Consider the following 24401-nt stretch of genomic DNA (forward strand, 5'->3'; position numbering starts at 1 on the left):
ACACATACACACTTGTTTAATACAGTGTATTACACCAACACATACACACTTGTCTTATACGCAGTGTATTACACCAACACATACACACTTGTCTTATACGCAGTGTATTACACCAACATATACACACTTGTCTAATACGCAGTGTATTACACCAACACATACACGCTTGTCTTATATGCAGTGTATTACACCAACACATACACGCTTGTCTAATACGCAGTGTATTACACCAACACATACACACTTGTCTAATACGCAGTGTATTACACCAACACATACACACTTGTCTAATACGCAGTGTATTACACCAACACATACACACTTGTCTAATACGCAGTGTATTACACCAACATATACACTTTTCTAATACAGTGTATTACACCAGTACATACACACTTGTTTAATACAGTGTATTACACCAATACATACACACTTCTCTAATATGCAGTGTATTATACCAACATACACACTTGTTTAATACATAGTGTATTACACCAATACATACACACTTCTCTAATATGCAGTGTATTACACCAACACATACACACTTGTTTAATAGGCAGTGTACCAACACATACACTCTTGTCTAATACGCAGTGTATTACACCAACACACACACACTTGTCTAATACACAGTTATATACCAACATACACACTTGTTTAATACGTAGTGTGTTACACCAACATATACACACTTGTCTAATACACAGTGTATTACACCAACATACACACTTAATACAGTGTATTACACCAACATATACATACCTGTCTAATACACAGTGTATTACACCAACATATACACACTTGTCTAATACGCAGTGTATTACACCAACATACACACTTGTCTAATACACAGTGTATTACACCAACATACACACTTGTTTAATACACCAAGATATACATACTTGTCTAATACACATATACACACTTGTCTAATACGCAATGTATTACACCAACACATACACACTTGTCTAATATGCAGTGTGTTACACCAACACATACACACTTGTCTAATAAGCAGTGTGTTACACCAACACATACACACTTGTCTAAGATGCAGTGTGTTACACCAACATACACACTTGTCTAATATGCAGTGTATTACACTAACACATACACTTGTCTAATACACAGTGTATTACACCAACACATACACACTTGTTTAATATGCAGTGTATTACACCAACATACACACTTGTTTAATATGCAGTGTATTACACCAACATACACACTTGTTTAATATGCAGTGTATTACACCAGCATACACACTTGTCTAATACACAGAAGGAAATGGTTTATTTAACGATGCACTCAACACATTTTATTTACAGTTATATGGCATTGGACATATATGGTTAAGGACCACACAGATATTGAGAGAGGAACCCCGCTGTCGCCACTTCATGGGCTACTCTTTTCAATTAGCAGCAAGGGATCTTGTATATGCACCGTCCCATAAACAGGATAGCACATACCATGGCCTTTGTTATACCAGTCGTGGTGCACTGGCTGGAAAGAGAAATAGCAGAAGTGGCACACTAATGGGGGTCGATCCCAAACTGACCGCACATCAAGCGAGAGCTTTACCACTAGGCTACGTCTCACTCCCGTAACAAGAAAGAGTTTCATATATATATATTTAAAGAATGAGTTGTCAGATAAATGGTAAGTAACAGACACAAATGAATTATTCTATTTCTTACAGGGAGCGGGATGCATATAGCCCAGTAGTAAAACACTTGACTGATGTGCAGCTGGTCTAGGATCGATCCCCATCGATGGGCCCATTGAGCTATTTCTCATTTCAGTCAATGCGCCACAACTGGTGGTATGTGATCCTGTCTGTGGGGGAAAATGTAGCGGGTTTCCTCTCTAAGACTATGTCAAATTTACCAAATGTTTGACATACAATAGCTGATGATTAATAAATCAATGTGCTCTAGTGGTGTCGTTAAACAAAACAAACTATGGATGCGCTTGCAATATGGAAACCAGCAATGTTTTCACTCCAAGGTTGTTCACCCTGCCTCACCAGAGAGTTTGCTGTAGAACTGGTAATCTCCATGACAACACACTCTCTCACTTGGTGAACTTGGCAACCAGCCTTGTTCAGATTTTTAACTCTTGGAGAATGAAAAAAAACAATGGTGAAATCTCCACATGCAATGAGATACATTTTTAATGAAGAGTGTTTCTATTGTTAACTCAAAACACATGTTAGGTCTCAACACGAGATGCATGCATGCGGGGTCGCCAGGTCACCGTTAAAACCAGAATGCTGGAATGCTGCAGTTACGGTGTCACTGACCAGCACAATGCTGATGTTTATCAGAAAAAAAAGTTAAAGTTTGTTTTGTTTAACAACACCACTAGAGCACATTGATTTATTAATCATCGGCTATAGGATGTTAAATATTTGGTATTGTTTATCAGTGAGCAAATACAAGAGCACTAAAGGGAAAAAAAGAAGTTTTTTTCTGTTTAATGACACCACTAGAGCACACTGATTTATAAATCATCGGCCATTGGATGTCAAACATTTGGTAATTAGGACATAGTCTTAGAAAGGAAACCTGCTACATTTGTTTTGTTTAACGACACCACTAGAGCACACTGATTTATAAATCATCGGCCATTGGATGTCAAACATTTGGTAATTAGGATATATAGTCTTAGAAAGGAAACCTGCTACATTTATTTTGTTTAATGACACCACTAGAGCACATTGGCTATTGGATGTCAAATATTTGATAACTGTGACATATAGTCTTAGAGAGGAAACCCGCTACATTTTTCCATTAGTAGCAAGGGATCTTTCATATGCACCATCCCATAGACAGGAGAGCACATACTTTTTTATTTACAGTTATATGACATCAGACATATGGTTAAGGACCACACAGATACTGAGGGAGGAAACCCGCCACTTCATTGACTACTCTTTTCGATTAGCAGCAAGGGATCTTTTATATGCACCATTCCACAGACAGGGTAGTACATAAAACGGCATTTGATATACCAGTCGTGGTGCACTGGCTGGAACGAGAAATAGCCCGATGACGGGGATCAATCACACACCGACCACGCATCGAGCGAATGCTTTACCACTGGGCTACATCCAGCCCCAAGCACTTTAGAGCACAAGGCATCTTTATATAAACAAACTGTAAAAATTCCTCAGGACTGTAAACCTGCTGCACCAACAGAGTAAATGACCTACATTTCTTGTATGTGTATGGTAGACATACATCATATACTCTGTGCAATACTGTTTCAAACATCTATATTTGACCTATGTGCTTGTATTTCATGTATGTACGTGTGCTTTCTATACACAAAAGAAGACATTGTTTAAGCAACAGACATATCCACGGAGGGACAGTGAAAAAGTCAGATGTTAACAATGTTCCAAGAATGTTAGCACATATCTGCTGGACAAATTAAACACCAGCTGGTATGTGTGCCGGCCATAGATCTAGGTCACGGTTAATTCCATCATAGAGGGGTGAGAAGTATATCCCAGTTATAAAGCGCTCACTTGATGTGTAGTCAGTCCAAGATCGATCCCCGTCAGTGTTACAACTTGAGGACATCGGCTATTGGATGTCACACATTTGGTAATTTTGATAGTCTTAGTTTGTTTTGTTTTTTGTTTAAAGACACCACTAGAGCACATTGATTTACCGGTATTAATCATCGGCTATGGGATGTCAAACATTTGGTAATACAAGAATGGGATATTGCTTAGAGTGCTAGTAGGATCAAACCACTTCAGCGGAACCATTTTCTAAATGGGTTTCCACCCCCAATCCCAACCAGTACCCTACGACTGGTATATCAAAGACAGTGGTATGTGTTGTCCTGTCTGTGGAAAATATATCTTACTTCTAGTGGAAAAATGTAGCGAGTTTCGTCTAAAATATAAAATCTACGAGTCAAAATTACCAAATGTCTGACATCAAATAGCTGATGATTAATTAATTAATGTGCTCCAGTGGTGTCATTAAACAGAGCAAACAAGGGCCATAGAAGTAATTAGAGAGGAAACCCACTGTCGCCACTCCACTGGCTACTACACCTTGTCACCGAAATAGCGAGTTGTTGTTTACAGTGTTTGGCATTCTCCACATAGTTTAGCATTCCACTGTAGGGTTGTTATCAATAACATACACACGTGTGTGGGTATTATTTATACATGAATCAGCCCAACTGTAACATCACTCACCATCACCAACATTCCACAACAGTATTAGATTTTCTAGTCCATCTTAATAAAAAATAAAAAAAATAATTTGTTGTTTTGTATAACGACACCACCAGAGCACATTGATTTATTAATAATAGGCTACTGAATGTCCAACATTTGGTTATTCTGACATACATTAGAGAAGAAACCCGCCACATTTTACCATTAGTAGCAAGGGATCTTTTATATGCATCATCCCACAGACTGGATAGCACATACCATGCACAGGCCTTTGATATACCAGTTGTGAAGCACTGGCTGAAACGAGAAATAACCCAATGGGCCCACTGATGGGGATCGATCCTAGACTGACCGCACATCAGGCTAGCACTTTACCACTGGGCTACATCCAGTTCTCAATCCAGGGCTTCTAGATTATGGTAGCCAGACTCCCGTGGCTAGTGATATTCAATGATGGGCTAGTAAATAACTAGAACTGCCATGCCCGACGGCTAGTGAAATTTTTTTTTTGTCAAATGTTGCAGTTGGGTCTAGTTTGTAAATATGAATATACTGACCCCACTCCAACCCCTAATGTTAACCTTTTTAAGCTCTATCTCCCTCTTTAGTGTAGTCCCTTTGACATATTTGATTACTACTATTATTTAGTAAAATTGTATTGACTTAAAGTAAAGTAGGGCTAGTGAATTTTTAATCGAGGCTAGTACATTTTTTAAATTATTGATCCCATGGCTAGTGGATTTTACAAAAATTCCAGAAGCCCTGCTCAACCGAACAGGATTCAAACGTAACCAGATATATAGTGGCTTTACTGACGGGAGGGTTTTTTGTTTTTTTTGTCACTGAGAAAACATTACTAGCATTGTTTGTAGGGATAATTTTTCGTTTTCAGATTTGTGGAAAAATTCACTGTTTTACAATTGCTGTAGGCAGGTTCAAAATATTTGTAGGTGAGCACTTTGTCTTCGGCGACAACCCTTTAAAGTTGTCCTTGGTAACAAATTGTTAACTACGAGTGTTGGTGAAGAAAGGAAAGGAATGAGAATTAACTTTATTGTTGTCGGGTCGGAATGTAGCTCAGTGGTACAGTGCTAGCCTCATGTCCTGTGGATCACCGGTTCAATCACCTGGGCCTGCATGGCAGTAGCAAAGTTCAGCTTTCTTCTCAACAAATGTAGAAATAACCACATATTAGACACCAAACAGCTGTACTTTTAAAAACTGTACCGCACAGTCCTTTAAAGGGACATTCCTGAGTTTGCTGCATTGTAAGATGTTTCTCTTAAAGGGACATTCCTGAGTTTACTGCATTGTAAGATGTTTCTCTTAAAGGGACATTCCCGAGTTTACTGCATTGTAAGATGTTTCTCTTAAAGGGACATTCCCGAGTTTGCTGCATTGTAAGATGTTTCTCTTAAAGGGACATTCCCGAGTTTGCTGCATTGTAAGATGTTTCTCTTAAAGGGACATTCCTGAGTTTACTGCATTGTAAGATGTTTCCGACTAATAAAATATTTCTACGATTAAATTTACAGATTAAATATTTTTTTTTTTTTAGAATATCAGTGTCTGTATATTCAATGTGTTTCTGGTCATCTTAATATTTGTAAGAAGCACAAACTGGAGTTTTGTCTTTAAATAATTTCGTATGTACAAAAAAATCTTTTTAGGAAATAAAATGAAATATAACCTAGTACAAATATTAGAACGATCAGAAACACGTTTAATATATAGCCACTAATATTTTATTCAGAGAAATATATTTGATATGTAATTACAGTCGTCAAAAAGTCTCTGTTAGTCGATAACATCTTAAAAATTGCAGAAAAGTCAGGAATGTCCCTTTAATACATTCCATCACTGTGCACGGAGTACATCTAGATTACTCAACGTCGCATTCCAACGTGGCAGTTTTCAACAACATGCATGCATATGTGTGTGCTGCATGTATCATGTGTGTCTCAATCCAACAGCGATTATCAAGACTACATTCCAAGCACAAAACGACCAATATATTGAAAAATGAGATTATCATTATCAAGACTACATTCCAAGCACAAAACGAGCAATATAATGATGACTGAGATTATCATTATCAAGATTACGTCCCACTCACAAAACAACCAATATAATGATGACACAGATTATCGTCTGCCTTGCAACTGGCAGACCAGTCGCGTGCCCTGTACTTTCACTTGTTCCAGGGTCTCCCCTCCAGTGGTCCGAGTGTCCTGTTTAGTCGTGGATTTACGACATTCCACACAACGAGATATTCGGCACGGACAATCGGATTGTAAGGGTTTTAACACAGATTCACTAACCGACAAAACGACTCTTGTCGCCTCGAAGACTTGCAATGTTCGGATTACCGTAGGACAAAGACCTAAATGTATTTGTGGAATTTATTCCTAATAGACTTCATAGAGCACAGTGCATTTAAATAAATAACTACAGAATGAAAGGAATGTCTGGTTTAATGATGTGCGGGACGTAGCCCAGTGGTACAGCACTCGCTTGATGCACGGTCGGTGTAGGATCGATCCCCGTCGGTCGGCCCATTGTGCTATTTCTCGTTTCAGCCAGTGCACCACAACTGGCAGTGTTCGAGATTAACGGTATCCCGATATCCCGGGGATACCAGAATTTAATTTTGGATACCAGACTTCAAGAACCCAGTATCCCACCAGGATACCATATAATACTAAATTCTCAGGTGGGATACCAGATTTTGAAATGTTAGTATCCAACTGGGATACTGCCCAAAATTTTTAATCTCGAACACTGACTGGTATATCAAAGGCTGTGGTATGTACTATCCTGTCTGTGGGATGGTGCATATAAAAGATCCCTTGCTGCTAATCGAAAAGAACAGTCCATGAAGTGGCAACAGCGGGTTTCCTCTCTCAATATCTGTGTGGTTATATGGCATCGAACTGTATGGTTCGATGCCATATAACCGTAAATCAAATGTGTTGAGTGTCGTTAAATAAAACATTTCTTTCTGTTTAATGACACCCCAGCACATTTTTTAGTCAGTGTCTAACAGAGTAATTGAGCCATGGGCTATTTGTCGCTCTTACCAGCGCGCCACGGCTGGTATAACAAAGGCCATGGTATGTGCTATCCTGTCTGTGGGATGGTGCATATAAAAAGATCCCTTGCTACTAATGGAAAAATGTAGCAAGTTTCATCTCCAAGACTTGTCAAAATTACCAAATATCCAATAACCGATGATTAATAAATCAATGTGCTGGTATCATTAAAGAAAACACACTAACTTTTATACCAATTGAGATATCAGAAAGCAGTTTAGTGTTTAACATACATAGTAATTGTGATATTAGAAAGGGATGTTTGTTTAATGACACCCCAGCATTGTTTACTCAGTGTCAATTGGGTATATAACATAATAATTGTGATATTAGAAAAGAAAGGAATGTTTGTTTAATGACACCTCAGCACATTGTTTAATTAGTGTCTATTGAGTATATATAACATAGGCATTGTGATATTAGAAACGAATGTTTGTTTACCGACACCTCAGCACACTGTTTAAACAATGTCTATTGAGTATACAACATAGTACCGTAATTGTGATATTAGAAAGGAAAGGAATGTTTAATGACACCCCAGCATATTGTTTAATCAGTAGCTTTAGGTGAAAAGCACATAGCACACGTAACTGTGATATTAGAAGGGATTTATGTTTGTTTAATGACACCCCAGCACATTGTTTGTTACACTTTGTAATTTTTTTAAAAACCCAACAAGAACTTTAAAATGGTGGAATGAAGAAATTCAGTCTTAAATTTCCTGACATTTTTCCTTTTTTCCCCCCAATCATTTATGAATGTGTCCCAGTACAGAACAAATTACAATCATCGTAATATAGGTGTTGTTTCTTGTATTAAATAGGTCGTTCCGTACAGAGGTCAGATCGTAATGCGACAGGTGACAGACGTACCTAACAACACTCAATATTAGTAAAACAAACTCATCTTCACATCAGTCATTTGACAGGATAGGTTAAACAATAGGTTCTAAATAACAATAAAATTTGCTAATTGTTTGAAATTCGCAACTGTCCTCAGTGGACCCATTCTCCGACTGTTCTTCTCACCCCACCCCACCCCCCCCCCCCCCGTCCCGTACCAACCAGTACTCCATGACTGGTATATCAAAGGCTGTGGTATGTGCTGTCATGTCTGTGGTAAAGTGCATACAAATGATCTCTTGCTGCTAGTTGAATAATGTAGCAAGTTTTCTTTGAAGACTGGTGTCAAAATTACCACGTTTGACATCCAATAGCTAATGATTAATAAATCAACGTGCTCTAGTGGTGTCATTAAACAATACAAACTTTAACTTTAGAATACATCAGATTTGAAAAATGGAATGACATGGTCCTTTGTTAAAAAATGTAAGGTTTTTGTTTTAATTATGGCAAGTAAAAATTCCCAACATACATGTAATGCTTTTCTAAACTGGTTTCTTCATGACTGAAAATTCCTGACATGCTGCTATTAATAAAACTTGCTCCATAGTGACTAAAAATTATCGACATTGCCTTTATAAAACAGGTTTCTTCATACAAGAAACCTAACTAAAAATTTCATAAACAATGATCTTTAAAAAGTTTCTCCATAGTGATCAAAACTTTTTTGACACGCTGCTTTAAAAAAAAAAAAAAATTCTTAAGTGACTGAAAATTACCGACACGATGCCTTTAAAAACCAATTTCTTAACAGTGACTGAAAATTACCGACACGATGCCTTTAAAAACCAATTTCTTAACAGTGACTGAAAATTACCGACACGATGCCTTTTAAAACCAAATTTCTTCACAGTAACTACATTGATCCCGCAAAGTGGCCCTCCACACCGATCAACGGGACATAATGTTTTCTCGAGGGTGAATGGACAAGCGCATTAATATCCTGTTATAGCTGTTTGATTCACCAGTTATCAGTGTGAATATACCGACTCACTCTAACTTATCGCTTGTATCGCACACTTGACTGGTAAGTGTTGATTTTACTACCTCGACAAGATTTACATACTTGCAAACAATAGCCATCTGTGACAATCAATGCAGGCTGCTACCAGTCAACCTATTCAGTAGAAGAAAGGAAGGACAACACACTAAACACATTTTATTTACCATTATATGGCGTCAGACATATGGTTAAGGACCATAAAACCCACTGTCGCCACTTCATGGGCTACTCTTTTCAACTAGCAGCAAGGAATCTTTTACATGCACCATCCCACAGACAGGATAGTACATACCATGGTCTTTGATATACCAGTTGTGGTGCACTGGCTGGAACGAGAAATAGCCCAATGGGCCCACCTACGGGGATCGAACCCATAGACCACTATGGCTTCGTTGGCAGTCATTATTCTACTGGTAATTCTATTTATTTTAAAATATTTCATACCCAACACAAAACCGGAAAAGAAAGAAGAAAAAAAAGACTTCACATAGGGAGATGGGACGGGACGTAGCCCAGTGGTAAAACACTTGCTTGATGCACGGTCGGTCTGGGATCAATCCCTATCGGTGGGCCCATTGGGCTAATTCTCGCTCCAGCCTGTGCACCACGACCGGTACATCAAAAGCTGTGGTATGTGCTATCCTGTCTATGGGATGGTGCATAGAAAAGATCCCTTGCCAAAAAAAGAAAAATACAGCGAATTTCTTCTCTAAGATTATATACATGTCAAAATTACCAAATATTTGTTATCCAATAGTTGATGATAAATAAATCAATGTGCTTGAGTGGTGTCGTCAAACAAAACAAAGTTTTAACTCTTCACAGCTGTTTATACTGTTTTGTTGGTACAGTGAAACCTCTCAAAACTGGACCCTCTGTAAACCGGAATTCCCTCAAAATTGGACATTTTTCACGGTCCTGTTTTTTAAATTAATAAAGAACTTAACCTCTCAAAACTGGACCCTCTGTAAACCGGAATTCCCTCAAAACTGGACATTTTTCACGGTCCTGTTTTTTAAATTAATAAAGAACTTAACCTCTCTAAACTGGACACCTCTTAAAACCGGACATTTTACTTGGTCCCGAGGGTGTCCGGTTTAGAGGGGTTTCATTGTCATTAGTTTTTTGTGTGTATATCTACTTTTGTTTGATATCCTATATAGCCACCCCTCACTGGTCCCATTCTTTAGTTAGGTTTTGCCTCATGACTGGTATTTCAAAAGAGGTCGTATATGCTGTCCTGTCTGTGGGGGAAAAGTTAAAAGTTTGTTTTGTTTAACGACACCACTAGAGCACATTGATTAATTAATCATCGGCTATTGGATGTAAAACATGGTAATTCTGGCACGTAGTCATCGGACGAAACCGGCTACATTTTTCATAACGTAGCAAGGGATCTTTTATATGCAATTTCCCCACAGACAGTAAAGTACATACCACGGCCTTTGACCAATTGTGGTACATTGGTTGGAACAAGATAAAAAACCCAATCAGCTGAATGGATCCAATGAGATGGTTCCATCCTGCAATGCGAGCATCTCAGGTGGTCTCGCGACTGTGATCTCGGTGTGCAACATAAACACATACAAGTACAGAACAAAATATCTCATTGTATCTTACACAAGGATGGTGTGATATTGCTTAAGAAAGCTTTGTCAGTTATTAGCCGCCGCCCCCCCCCCCCCCCCCCCCCCCCCCCCCGATATTTAGAATATACAGTGAACAGGCATCGAAATAAGTCGAGAACGGTTGTTTGTTTAGGTTACCAGAAGGTTACCATACGTAAGAAAAAGTCGAGAACAGTGTTTCGTTCTTGACAAAAATGTCCACGAACTGTAGTTTCGTTTCCGAAAGTAAACCAGGCAATGCATTCTGGACTTCAGCGTTTCATTTTCTTCTACAAAATTGCACCAATGTTCGTGCGGACCGATACAATTTCAAAACATCTGCGTTAAAAGTAGTAGTAACAGGAATTCAATTCTAACTTTCATATAGTTGTGGTAACCTATAGGTTATCAGGCTGTAATTTGTGGTAACCTGTAGAGTGCATTGATTTATTAATCATCAGCTATTGCCAATTTTGACAGTCTTTGAGCGAAAACATACTACATTTCCATGAATAGAAAGAGATCTTTTATATGCACAGGATAGCACATACCACAGCCTTTGATATACCAGTCGTGGTGCACTGGCTGGAACGAGAAATAGCCCAAGGGGCCCACCGATGAGGATAAATATAAATGAAAAGGAAATGCATATAAATTTGTTTAACAATCTCAGCAAATTTTTAAGTTATAGGGTTGGGTTTTTTTTTTAATGACATCACTACAGTCTACTGGCTATTGGATGTCAAACATTCAATAATAACAGTAATATATATTTAGTGTTTTCCCTAGCTTGTTTTAGCATGGTGCGGCACCGTGCCTCAATAGTCTAATACCATCTTGCCTTAACCTTCTGACTACTGCAGGCGAGATATCTCGCCCGACGTCACGTCAGTCGACATACTATACACTGTATACAGTGCATTCCCCAATTCATATTTCCCGCCGTTTTGCACACGACACTCACCGGAAACGGAAATATAATAAAAGAATTTTTATTTTTTTTCAAAATGGTCGCTTTTGTTTTGATTTTTTCAATTGATAATACCGTGACATTTTGTGTTCAAAAAGTAGTTTTCGGCAAGTATTTTCGCTTGACAACAATGGCGGCACGTCGCGGTCATTTTCAGGGATCGATAGCCGACTGTGACAGCTAATTTGATAATAAATTTGATCGTTTTACCAACAACGAAAATTACCAAATATTGCAATATGAATCTTAGTTCGGGTTTTAAAAAAAATTCTGGTCAGAAAACCACTGTTATCGGGAATAATGGACATAAATACTGGACAGCTGGCCACAAATGCCCGTAAGTAAATGCAACTTTTTCGATTTTTTGCCTAATTTTAATCACCATTAGCCGATCTAAAATAATAAAAATTACAAAAAAAGACACGAAAATAATACTTACCGATTAATATATTAACTTTATTTCATGTTTTTATAAGACATTTAAGTGAATATATGTGAGTAAAAATTATAAACTTGTACCCACTCAACGTGGTTTTTGTTAAAAATTAATCCAGTAGTCTAAAGGTTAACATATGACCATTTCAGTGTTCGAAATAAGCACTTGTCCGTTTGTCCAGACAAGTGAAAATCTGCTCGGACAAGTGAAAATCTGCTCGGACAAGCAAAATGTGCCCCAATGGTTGTCCAGTGGACAAGTGAAAATGTTCAATGCAGTTTCATTTTGAGCAATCAAAAATATGGTTCTTGTACTTGAATAAAACAAAGCATTCATTTGGACGAGTGAAAATATTGCTTAACAAGTAGATTTCTAGATGTACTTGTCCGGTGGACGAGTGAAAATATTGCTTAACAAGTAGATTTCTAGATGTACTTGTCCGGTGGACGAGTGAAAATATTGCTTAACAAGTAGATTTCTAGATGTACTTGTCTGTGAAAATATTGCGTAACAAGTAGATTTCTAGATGTACTTGTCCGGTGGACGAGTGAAAATATTGCTTAACAAGTAGATTTCTAGATGTACTTGTCTGGTGGACTAGCGAAAAATTCTGTGTATTTCTATCGCTGCAATTTGACATTTGGGTGAGAGAAAGAAAGAGAAGAAACCTGTTTTCCCAAAAGACTAATAACTGGTTTGAGGACTTCTAATTGTACAGTGGGCAAGACATAGCCCAGTGGTAAAGCGCTCGCTCGATGCACGGTTGGTCTGGGATCGATCCGCGTCGGTGGACCCATTGGGCTATTTCTCGTTCCAGCCAGTGCACCACAACTGGTATATCAAAGGCCGAGGTATGTACTACCCTGTCTGTGGGATAGTGCATATAAAAGATCACTTGCTGCTAATCGAAAAGAGTAGCCCAAGAAGTGGCAACAGCGGTTTTCTTCTCTCATTATCTGTGTGGTCCCTAACCATATGTCTCTGACACCATATAACCGTAAATAAAATATGTTGAGTGTGTCGTTAAATAAAACATTTCTTTCTTTCTAATTGCACAGCGTTTCTTCAGTGCATTTTCAGCATGTATTGGCAGAGCACACATTGATGTGGTATTTCGTCAACGCTGTAAGACGGGTCAGCGCGACCTAGTGAGACGACCACATCGCCGTGACCCGATTTACACAGGAAGAATCACAACACAACGTTTACTCTGTCATCGCTAAAGAATTTGAACTTTTTCTTTCATTTTTTTTTTTTTTTTTCGGTGTGGTTGTTTTGGGTTATTTTCTTTCTCTGTATTTTTTTTTTTTTAACTTTGTTTAATTTCTGCTGTAGTGGAACATGTGCACCACAGTTCACAAGAGAAAGAAGAATAAAAAACGTCAGTTCACAACAGGCCTCTGATCACTGAAATTCTGCATAGCCCATTTATTGTTTACACAAAAAATTAATTCTGGCAGTCTATTTCCTTTTTTTTGAGTAACCCATTATACCTACAATAAATGATGTGCTTAATGTAATGCCTCTGCACGTGCTGTAACCTCACCGTGGTGCAGGGGTGTAACATTCTCTTTGAGAATGGCCAATACAGCACAACCCCCCTTCTGGGGCACCTTTTGAGTAAAAGTCAGTATCTGTCTATGATATTTGTATTTCTGCACAGTTCTTTACACTGATTTTATTTAAATCTTGACTTTTTATATTGATGTTGATCATCACCTTATTTGTTTGCATTACCATAGTTTGACACCCAATAGCTTATGCATTTTTCATGCTGGGGTGTCGTTAAACATTATTCATTCATTCATTCATTCATTCATTCATAATTTAATGATGGAATATGACTATTCAGCAGTGGGTTCCCATGATCACATGGCACAGAACCGAAAAAGTGTTTCCCATGAAATCGTATGGCCCGAGTAACACGTACAGTATTTCAGTAGAAAAAATTAACACGTGCTATCTTATGGTAGAGAAATTCAACAGCTGTAACATTAGAGTAGATGAAATCAAAGTGGTATGTAAAGGCTGTGTCAAACGTGTTTGTGAACAATGTGTTTACTCTGTGTTGATCATAATAATAGGTCGATTTCAACACCAGCTGGCGTCAAAGGTCATCGTCAGTACACTGACATGCATGGATATGTATTTAGTCACTGGCATGGATTCTGCTAGAGGCAGGGTTTCTGTTAGAAAGAAATTTTTGAGTATGGTGCTCTGCAATTGAATATTCACAATGTGCACGCTGAATGCAACTGCAGTCGACAGGGGGTGGGGGTGGGGGTGGGGGTGGGGGCTCCCCCAGAAAGAAAATGGGTTAGGGTTAGGGTTAAAACTAATAATAATTGCACGAAAATGTTAATTTTAAAAAAAAAAATTCGCAAAGCATTTGAGTATGGTGTGAGACCAATTTTACCCTTTGCCAGAAACCCTGAGAGGGTACAAAATCTTGGGAATTAATGGATATATTTTTATAAAAACAACAACAGCTATTTAAAATGTAATAAGGTGCATGAAAACCAGGGTCCAATTTCAAAACATTTCTAACCCATAATTATCTAGTAGACTAGTCCGTTAAACTATTCCATCACAGTTGTTATGAAAATTATACCACAAAACCTGTCTTATGGGTAAAGTTTGTTTTGTTTAACGACACCACTAGAGCACACTGGATTATTAATCATCAGCTACTGGATGTCAAACATTTTATAATTTTGAGTTATAATCTTAGAGAATAAACCCACTACATTTTTTCCATTAATAGCAAGGGATCTTTTATATATGCATCATCCCACAGACAGAATAGCACATACCACAGCCTTTGATATATACCAGTCGTGGTGCACTGGTTGGGATGAGAAATAGCCTAATGGGCCCACAGACGGATATCAAACCTAGACTGACCACGCATCAAGCTATATCCGGCCACCAGTTCAGCGTTAGTCAGTGGATTTCAGTTTAATGGTTAGCACACCTTGAGGGTGTATACTACCAAATCAAATCCCACAGACGACAATAGTAACATATGTGGCTAAAACTCCTACCTGCAGCGTATCAATCGACATAAACGCCACGGATATAAATACTACCAGTACCACCCCTCACACTTAAAGTGAATCAGAAAACATTGGGGGTCAAGCTGCTCATTTCTGAGATAACGGGTAGCGTGTATGACTACCCTAGTTCCGCACAAAATTCAAGTACTTTTTTTTTTACAGGTACCCCATACATGTTTCAAGAACAAGGCTACTTGACACAGTGGTACTAGATGAAATAAAATGGCTTCTTTTTTTTTTACCCAGATGAAACTTTTACTTTTTACAACCATGACACTCACATTTATCACCAATCACAGGACTTGTGGTGTTCACTTCTCTATCAAAAGTTGGGTGCACCTCAAACTTTGACCCAGCCAGAAGTTATTTGGTGTAGTATTACTTTGAGCAATGTTTGTTATGGCTCTTACACTGTTCAGTCGTGTTCCAATGTGTAGTAAAGTGTTTTCATATTTAGTACAGCGCCTTCATGTTCACTACACAGGGCTCGACCTTAGCAGTAGCCCGGGGTCTTTTGGCTACAGATTTGTTGCTCGGGCTACCAGATTTTTTTTTGCACATCCAGTTACTCCGCAGTCAACAAGACGCTTAAACACCTAAAATCTCCACCTAAAATAACGTTTAAATAAAAATAAATGACTTCGCTCTTCTTTTTTTCTCTCGCTCTCTTTTAAATTTATTAAAATCATGGGTTACAGTGACGTAGGAAGGTGCCAAAAATGGGGGGGGGGGGGCACATTTTTTATAATTAAACACTTTTACACAATTATAAAGCAAAATATCTGAAAAGTGGGGAGTACATGCCCCCCCCCCCCCCCCCCCTCCCCCCAATCCTTCCTACACCAGTCTTTACTGAGAGCTACTAAGTTTTATGGCTACCACTGAAAAAGTTAAGATCAAGGCCTGAAGTGTTTCAATGTGTTGTACAGTGTTCATGTTTTTTGTATTACAGTGTCTTCATGTTTACGTTGAAAATGTGTAATACACCTTTTTAATGTTTAGTACAGTGTCTTTATGTTTAGTACAATGTCTTTATGTTAAATACAGTGTTTGTATGATTAATACACTGTTTCCATATTTATAACAGCCACCTTATGTTTCATAATATTTCAATGTTAAGTACAATGTCTTTATGTTTATAACAGTGTTTGAATAATTTGTACCATGTTTTTATATTTATTGCAGTGTTTCAATGTTTAGTACAATGTTTCAATGAACAGTATACTTTTTCAATATTTAATAATGTGTTTCAATGTTTATTATGTCAATCCAACATTTAATACAGCATTATTTGGTACACTTTTTCTAATATTTAGTACACTGAATGTTTTGTATAAAGTGTCACAATGTTTATTAAACAGTTTCAATGTTCAGTACAGTACTGGTATTTCATATTCATAAACCTGAAGTCTTCAGTGTTTATGAACACGAAAGTTTATTTTATTTACCGACGCCACTAGAGCACATTATCATTAGCTATTGGACGTCAAACATATGGTAATTCTGACATATTTCTGCTGCCACATAGGCTACTATTTCCGATAAGCAGCAAGGGGTCTTTTATATGCACTTTCTCACAGACAGGACAGCACATACCACAGCCTTTGATAAATCAGTTGTGGACCACTGGTTGGAACGGAAAATTATGAATACGAGTCTCAGTGTTTATTATATGGTTTGAATATTTAGAACAGAGCTCTTCATTTTTTTTTTGAAAAAAAAAACAAAATTAAATTGCATAATATTATGAGTGTGTCAGTATATTGTTACTCTGTAGTTTCAATGTTTATAAGTGATCCTGTGTGTATTATATTGCTGGAAAAAAAATACAATAAAAAAATGTGTATTGTTTAACGACACCACTAGAGCACATTGATTTATTAATCATCGGCAATTGCATGTCAAACATTTAATAATTCTGGCATATTGTCTTTCCATTAGTAGCATGGGATTTTTTTATATGCACCATCCCAGACAGGATAGCACATACCACGACCGTTGATGAACCGGTCGCGGTGCACTGGCTAGAACAAGATATAGCCTATATTGCTTGAATGTTGGATACAGTGTTTCAGTGTGATTTAATGTTTACGAGTCATACCGTGTGCATTATATTGCTTGAATGTTGGATACAGTGTTTCAGTGTGATTTAATGTTTACGAGTCATACCGTGTGCATTATATTGCTTGAATGGTACAGTGTTTCAATGTGATTCAATGTTTACGAGTCATACTGTGTGCATTATATTGCTCGACTATCTCATGGTCCATTCCTTGACCTGGTGAGGTAGCTTGCATGTCTCAATGACTCAGAGAGCTATGCCAGCTGGAGCATCAGCTCCTGGTAGGGTCACCCAAGCTGGACTGGTCAAAGGGTAGAGACTAGACTAATATGGACTGTACAGACAGAGGACGTGAGTCAAGAAAGACAACTGTCTAGGAGAAGCAAACTCCAAAACTCAAAACTGGGCTGGAGCGGCTCAGAATCCTAGTAAGGAAACACTCCTAGGAGAAGGAAAACTCCAAACTCAAACCAAGTCCACTGAAGTCAGAGTACAGAAGCTATGCATCAGCATTAGCGTGGAAAATGAAAGGAAATGTCTGTACATGCACCAAGCTCTATGATCATGATCATATTGCTTGAATGTCTGATACAGTGTTTCAATGTGATTCAATGTTTACGAGTCATACTGTGTGTATTACATTGCTTGATACAGTGATTCAATATGATTCAATGTTTACAAGTCATACTGTGTGTATTATATTGTTTGAATGTTTGATACAGTGATTCAGTGTTTACGAGCCATACTGTGTGTAGCATTTCAATATTTATTTACTACACTTTATGAATGTTTTGTACAATCTCTCTCTCTCTCCCCCCCCCTCTCTGCCCTCCCTCCCCCCCCCCCCCCCCCCTCTCTCTCTAAATTTGTTTATACTGCTTTGTTTTCAATGTTCCCAACTGAACTGAACTGAACACTCCCTCCTACCCCATCCCATATTGACATCTTGAAAAACACAATGGAAACTACATAATGCATGTAGCTATTCACACTACATGTAGCTATCCTTGTATACTTTATAAATAAGCTGTTGTTTACCAAACTGACAAATCTGAATTTGGTAAATACATTTCATTATTAATTTGTCAGAAAGCATCAGGTCTTTTGTAGATTTATTACACGCTTTACAGGGAACATTTTGTTCAGTATCATCTGGGGATTCACTATGCATGTTTCAGAGAGCACTATACAGTTCTGTAATGTTAACTACCAGTTGCTAATTAACTTTCAAATGTTGCTGATAAAAAATTTGTTTCTTGGGGTTTTTTTTAAACCAAATTCAACAAATTCTAAATGTTTTGAGATCCAACTGAAACCCTAAATAGTTTCAGTAAAAGCATTGTTGCTACAACTCAGACAACCATTATCAGTTTGGACTATTATAGTGGCAGATCCAGAAAATCCATTTAGGTGGGGGGGGGGGGGGGGGGGGGGGGCGAGGGCAGTGACATGAGATGGAATGCCAAGGGAACTTTAGGGGAGGTTTGGTGGAAGATCATAAAAAAATTAAAATTAATATATAATAAAATTATAACTATCGCAAAATTTAAGGAGGGGGGGCCTGGCCGCTGGGCCCCCATGCCTAGATCCATCTCTGTTATATTACAAGGATCATAAAAATTAGATTTCTAAAACAAATTGTTTTAGTCGTGTAGCTTGCTTGTGCGCCAACTTAAACCCTGAATAATATCAACAAAGGCACTGTTATTACAACTCGGACATCTATTTTCAGTTTGGATTATTAAATTTGGATCAGACTTGTATAAAAAAAATAATAAAAAAAAAAAAAAAAAATACCAACGTTTTAGTCGCATGGTTTTGTTGTATGCCTCCTGCTCATGCCGCAGCCACAAAGACCGGTTGTTTATGAAGTGAATCGACTCCTCCGACCCATTCACACTCTCCATGGCAACTAGGCGTGTCTCCTTCTCCCGGACCATCCGGACAGGGGAGACAACTCTGTGCAGTCTGTAATGTTGTGCACTCCGTTCAAACCACGGCCAAGGTATTCCATGTAAATTCCTCCACCGGGTTTACACACACATATCCCAGACTATATGATGTTGTGTTGTTTCCGTCACGTCACATCGGTAAGATCCAAATGACAGAATATCCACATCAGAACGACAACAACAACACTGTGAGATTTTTACACACCAAGATTCGGGTGCTGATAGTGTAACAACCTGATAGGTAATATTCTTAATCCATCAAATAATATTCTTAATTCATCAAGATAATATTCTTAATCCACAAGATAATATTCTTAATCCACAAGTTAATATTTCTAATTCAGAGATACTTTAATCCACTGAGGTCATATCTGAATCCACTGAGGTCATATATGAATCCAAAGATAAATTTTAAATCCACAGAAGTCAATTTTTTTTTTTTTAATTCACACGTAATATTTTATCCAGGTCATATTTTTATCCACAGAGGTACTATTTCAATCCACAAAAGTAATATCTTAATCCACAGAAGGAATATCTTAAACCTCCATAGAGGTAATATTTATAACCCACTTAGACTGGAAATATTTTTAACCCACACCGTGTGGTAATATTTATATCTCACATGGAGGTGGTATTTAACTCCCATACAGAGAGAGAGAGAGCTTGTATCACTAACACAGATCCGGATGAAGATACACAACACAAACTAGACCCTTCACGTCCTCACACATATGGCGTATATAGAGTTTCAGTCCGACTTACACAGTCTCAGCTGATCCCACCACAGGGAGGAGAGACCGACCGACCGATGGACCGACCCACTGTACCGGCCTTAACGTGTGACCTCCGAATTGAGTTCACCTCTGTAATGAACAACGTCATTCGACGATGATGGCCGTCGTCATCGGTGACCCAGGAACTGATGGCCCAGACTCCACTGCCTCTCCTCGCAGCACAGCGCACTAACTGGGCTGCATTGGTATGTTCATCCAATAGCCTTAATTGGCTCACACACAACCTGGAGGCCAGCAGCAATATTAATAATTGACCAATCGGTGCACTCGTAACAACCGTTTGGCGTCGTGCTATCTGTCTGGCTGCAGGTCTCTCTCTCTCTCTCTCTCTTCCTCTGTGTGTGTGTACATGTGATGATCTATTTTCAGCACAGATCCTCTCTGCTGTTAGGCTGTGATGGTATGCGAGATGAGTCGGTTGGGAGAGACACACATTGAGAGAGAGAGGGAGATGTCACTCCATTCAGTGAGCGATCCAGCCGGCCGTCACGCCTGGAGGGATTCTATCCACATACCTACTCCCAATACCTACACCTCCTGGTCAATCACAGTCACTGGCGATTACGGTCCAGTGAACACACACACATGTACATACATTGCAGACACTCTCCGGTAGATCCTAAGACAGTGTTGTCACAAAGCATTTTTTATTTTAAAAAATTGGGGGGGGGGGGGGGGGGGTGTTTCTTATCTCATGTTTCCCTGAACCTGTTACAGACAAGGTCCAGTGAACACACACACTACATACCAGTAGACGCTAAGACAGTGTTCACAAAAGCATATGATGATTTAAAAAGAGCAGCAAGGTTGTTGGGTTGTTTTTTGGGTTTTTGTTTGGGGGGGGGGGGGGGTTTATGGGGGGGGTTCTGATCTCGTGTTTGTCTGAACTTGTTACGGATACGGTCCAGTGAACACACAGACACACTCCAGTAGACGCTAAGACAGTGTTCACAAAAGCATATGATCATTTAATAAGAGCAGCCAGTTTTTTTCAGACCTCGTATTTGTCTGAACTTGTTAAGGAGACGTTTCTATGTACATAACACATTGGTGCAAACGTCAAGGAATGTTTACCAACTCCCCCCCCCCCCCCAACCCCTTGAACACTGTTTAATAATAGATAGCGGCTATCCATGTTTACAGACCCGCCCCCCCCCCAACCCCTTGAACAGTGTTTAATAATAGATAGCGGCTATCCATGTTTACAGACCTCCCCCCCCCCATCCTACATAACATTGTTTAATCATAGACATCAGCTATTGATGATGTTTAAGACACCTCCAGAACAATGTTTAGTCATCATAAATAGACTATATATCTTTTATGTTTAATTACATTCCCCACTCCCCTACCATGGAATATTTTGTTTTCAAATTTGTATTAGTGAAAGATGCTACAGAGTTTGAAAATTAATTAGCAACTACTAACAGTACTATTTAACATATTAGAATTGTGTAAATTAATTAGCAACTACTAACAGTACTATTTAACATATTAGAATTGTGTAAATTAATTAGAAACTACTAACAGTACTATTTAACATATTAGAATTGTGTAAATTAATTAGAAACTACTAACAGTACTATTTAACATATTAGAATTGTGTAAATTAATTAGCAACTACTAACAGTACTATTTAACATATTAGAATTGTGTAAATTAATTAGCAACTACTAACAGTACTATTTAACATATTAGAATTGTGTAAATAAAGTTTGCTTTGTTTAACAACACCATTAGAGCACATTGATTAATTAATCATCAGCTGTTGGATGTCAAACATTTGGTAATTCCGACTCATATGCATCAGAGGAAACCTGCTACATTTTTCCATTAGCAGCATGGGATCTTTTATAGGTACTTTCCCTCAGAAAGAGAGAAATGTTTTATTAATGACGCACTGAACACATTTTATTTATGGTTATATGGCAACAAACATATGGTTAAGGACCACACAGATAATGAGGAAACCCACTATTGCCACTTCATGGGCTATTCTTTTCGATTAGCAGCAAGGGATCTTTTATATGCACCATCCCACAGACAGGGTAGTACATACCATGGCCTTTGATATATCAGTCGTGGTGCACTGGCTAGAACGAGAAATAGCCCAATGGGCCCACCGACGGGGATCGATCCCAGGACACTTGTATAACTAATCACGACAGAATGCTGAATAAGAAGTACTCCGCTTAGCCTGACATGACACTGAATAAACATTACAGCAGGGTTTGAAATTCGCCAAAAAATATGGTGGCCCAAAAAATAATAATGTATGTTGGCAAATTATGGTAAACAGACCATGAGCAAGATTTTAATGTGGAATAATATTATATAAATATTAATAGTGGCTCATATGTTATAGCTCTAAAGAAGATATTATTTGGGCGACTAACGTTGAATTTGGCGACTTGGCCACAGGCCGTTTCGAGCCCTGTTACATGCTGTATCCATTTGTGTTATGTTTTATAGCTTACCGTTTTTGTTTATATACAACAGGATAAAAATAAATAAGTCAACAACCACAGGCAACAGGGATTGTTGTAGGGACCTCCCCCAGAAAGAAAATGGGTTACATTTAGGGTTAAGGTTAAGAAAATCATACAGTAATGGTAAGAGTAATTAATTTTGTCCAAAATTACCTCTAAAAAAAAAAAAAAATCATTTGGGTTGCCATACCTGTTTTACCCTCTGGCAGAAACCCTGACTCCTGTCCAACAATGTAACACAGGTAACAATAACTAGGCCCCTCCCATTCACTATGAGCTATAGTGAAGAAAATCAGCCAATCAATCACTCTAGATTTATCGTTGGTTCACGAGATACGTAAGAAAAACACTACCGCTCAGCACCGCGACGCCGAGTTTTATAAAGCACCAGTCAATGACAAACCCGGGAATGAATGAACAGAGAAACTATTGAATGACAGAATGACTATATGAATGAGAATGAATGTTTTACCAACAGCCATGACCAACAAGTTAAAAGTTTCTTTTGCTTAACGACACCACTAGAGCACAATGATTTATTAATCATCAGCTATTTGGATGTTGAACTTTTGGTAATTTTTTTACATTGAAGTCTCAGTGGTAACTCGTTGAGCGATCTTTTACATGTACAATTCCACAGACTTTAAGACAGCACATATAGTGATAGAAATAAGCAGAATGAAGTTTGTTTTATTTAACGACGCCGCTAGAGCACATTGATTTTTTTATCTTATCATCGGCTATTGGACGTCAAACATATGGTCATTCTGACACTTGTTTTTAGAGGAAACCCCGCTGTCGCCACATAGGCTACTCTTTTTACGACAGGCAGCAAGGGATCTTTTATTTGCGCTTCCCACAGGCAGGATAGCACAAACCATGGCCTTTGTTGAACCAGTTATGGATCACTGGTCGGTGCAAGTGGTTTACACCTACCCATTGAGCCTTGCGGATCACTCACTCAGGGTTTGGAGTCGGTATCTCGATTAAAAATCCCATGCCTCGACTGGGATCCGAACCCAGTACCTACCAGCCTGTAGACCGATGGCCTGCCACGACGTTACCGAGGCCGGTCATAAGCAGAATGTTTTACTAACTAGTCCATCGGACAAATATACTCAACAACGAAAGTTTAGCAAATATCTTTTATGACATCTAAATTTGCCATGGTTGAATAAACTTAAAAACCCCCCAGGTCTTCCTGTTGTGTTAAGGCAAAGGATGATGAGTTTACGTTGTTTGTAAATGGTAAACATTTCAGATGTGAATACTAATTAATAAAAATAGGTCAATTTATAAATGTTATGCCATTTCTTTTAACACATTAGCAGAGCTCATACTGGAATGTTTTAGTTTAGCCAATTTTCAGAAAGAAAGAAAGAAAGACATGTTTTATTTAACGACGCACTCAACACATTTTTATTTACGGTTATATGGCGTCAGACATATGGTTAAGGACCACACAGATTTTGAGAGGAAACCCGCTGTCGCCACATAGGCTACTCTTTTATGACAGGCAGCAAGGGATCTTTTATTTGCGCTTCCCACAGGCAGGATAGCACAAACCATGGCCTTTGTTGAACCAGTTATGGATCACTGGTCGGTGCAAGTGGTTTACACCTACCCATTGAGCCTTGCGGAGCACTCACTCAGGGTTTGGAGTCGGTATCTGGATTAAAAATCCCCATGCCTCGACTGGGATCCGAACCCAGTACCTACCAGCCTGTAGACCGATGGCCTGCCACGACGCCACCGAGGCCGGTCCAATTTTCAGAAATGCAGTCCTTGGTTTTTGAAAATTATAGGCGAGTGGAAAACCGCACACCTC

General features: G+C 38.5%; 1 protein-coding gene across 3 annotated transcripts in view; it reads right to left on the bottom strand.

The window, feature by feature from the left end:
• LOC121386238 (dual specificity tyrosine-phosphorylation-regulated kinase 1A-like) overlaps positions 1–24401 on the bottom strand; it is a 106428-nt gene that overhangs the window by 73004 nt on the left and 9023 nt on the right. Inside the window, exon 1 of one of the 3 annotated variants that reach the window (XM_041517068.1) lies at positions 19137–20568. The exons of 1 other annotated variant lie outside the window; for it this stretch is intronic. In XM_041517068.1, coding sequence (XP_041373002.1) covers positions 19137–19275 — 139 coding nt within the window. In that variant the 5' untranslated portion in view covers positions 19276–20568. Of the gene's footprint in view, positions 1–19136; positions 20569–24401 lie in introns of those variants that run through there. One more of the 3 variants, XM_041517067.1, reaches the window with a different exon arrangement.

The sequence above is a fragment of the Gigantopelta aegis genome, chromosome 12 (genome assembly GCF_016097555.1).
Source record: "Gigantopelta aegis isolate Gae_Host chromosome 12, Gae_host_genome, whole genome shotgun sequence".
In the NCBI taxonomy this organism is placed as follows: Eukaryota; Metazoa; Mollusca; class Gastropoda; order Neomphalida; family Peltospiridae; genus Gigantopelta; species Gigantopelta aegis.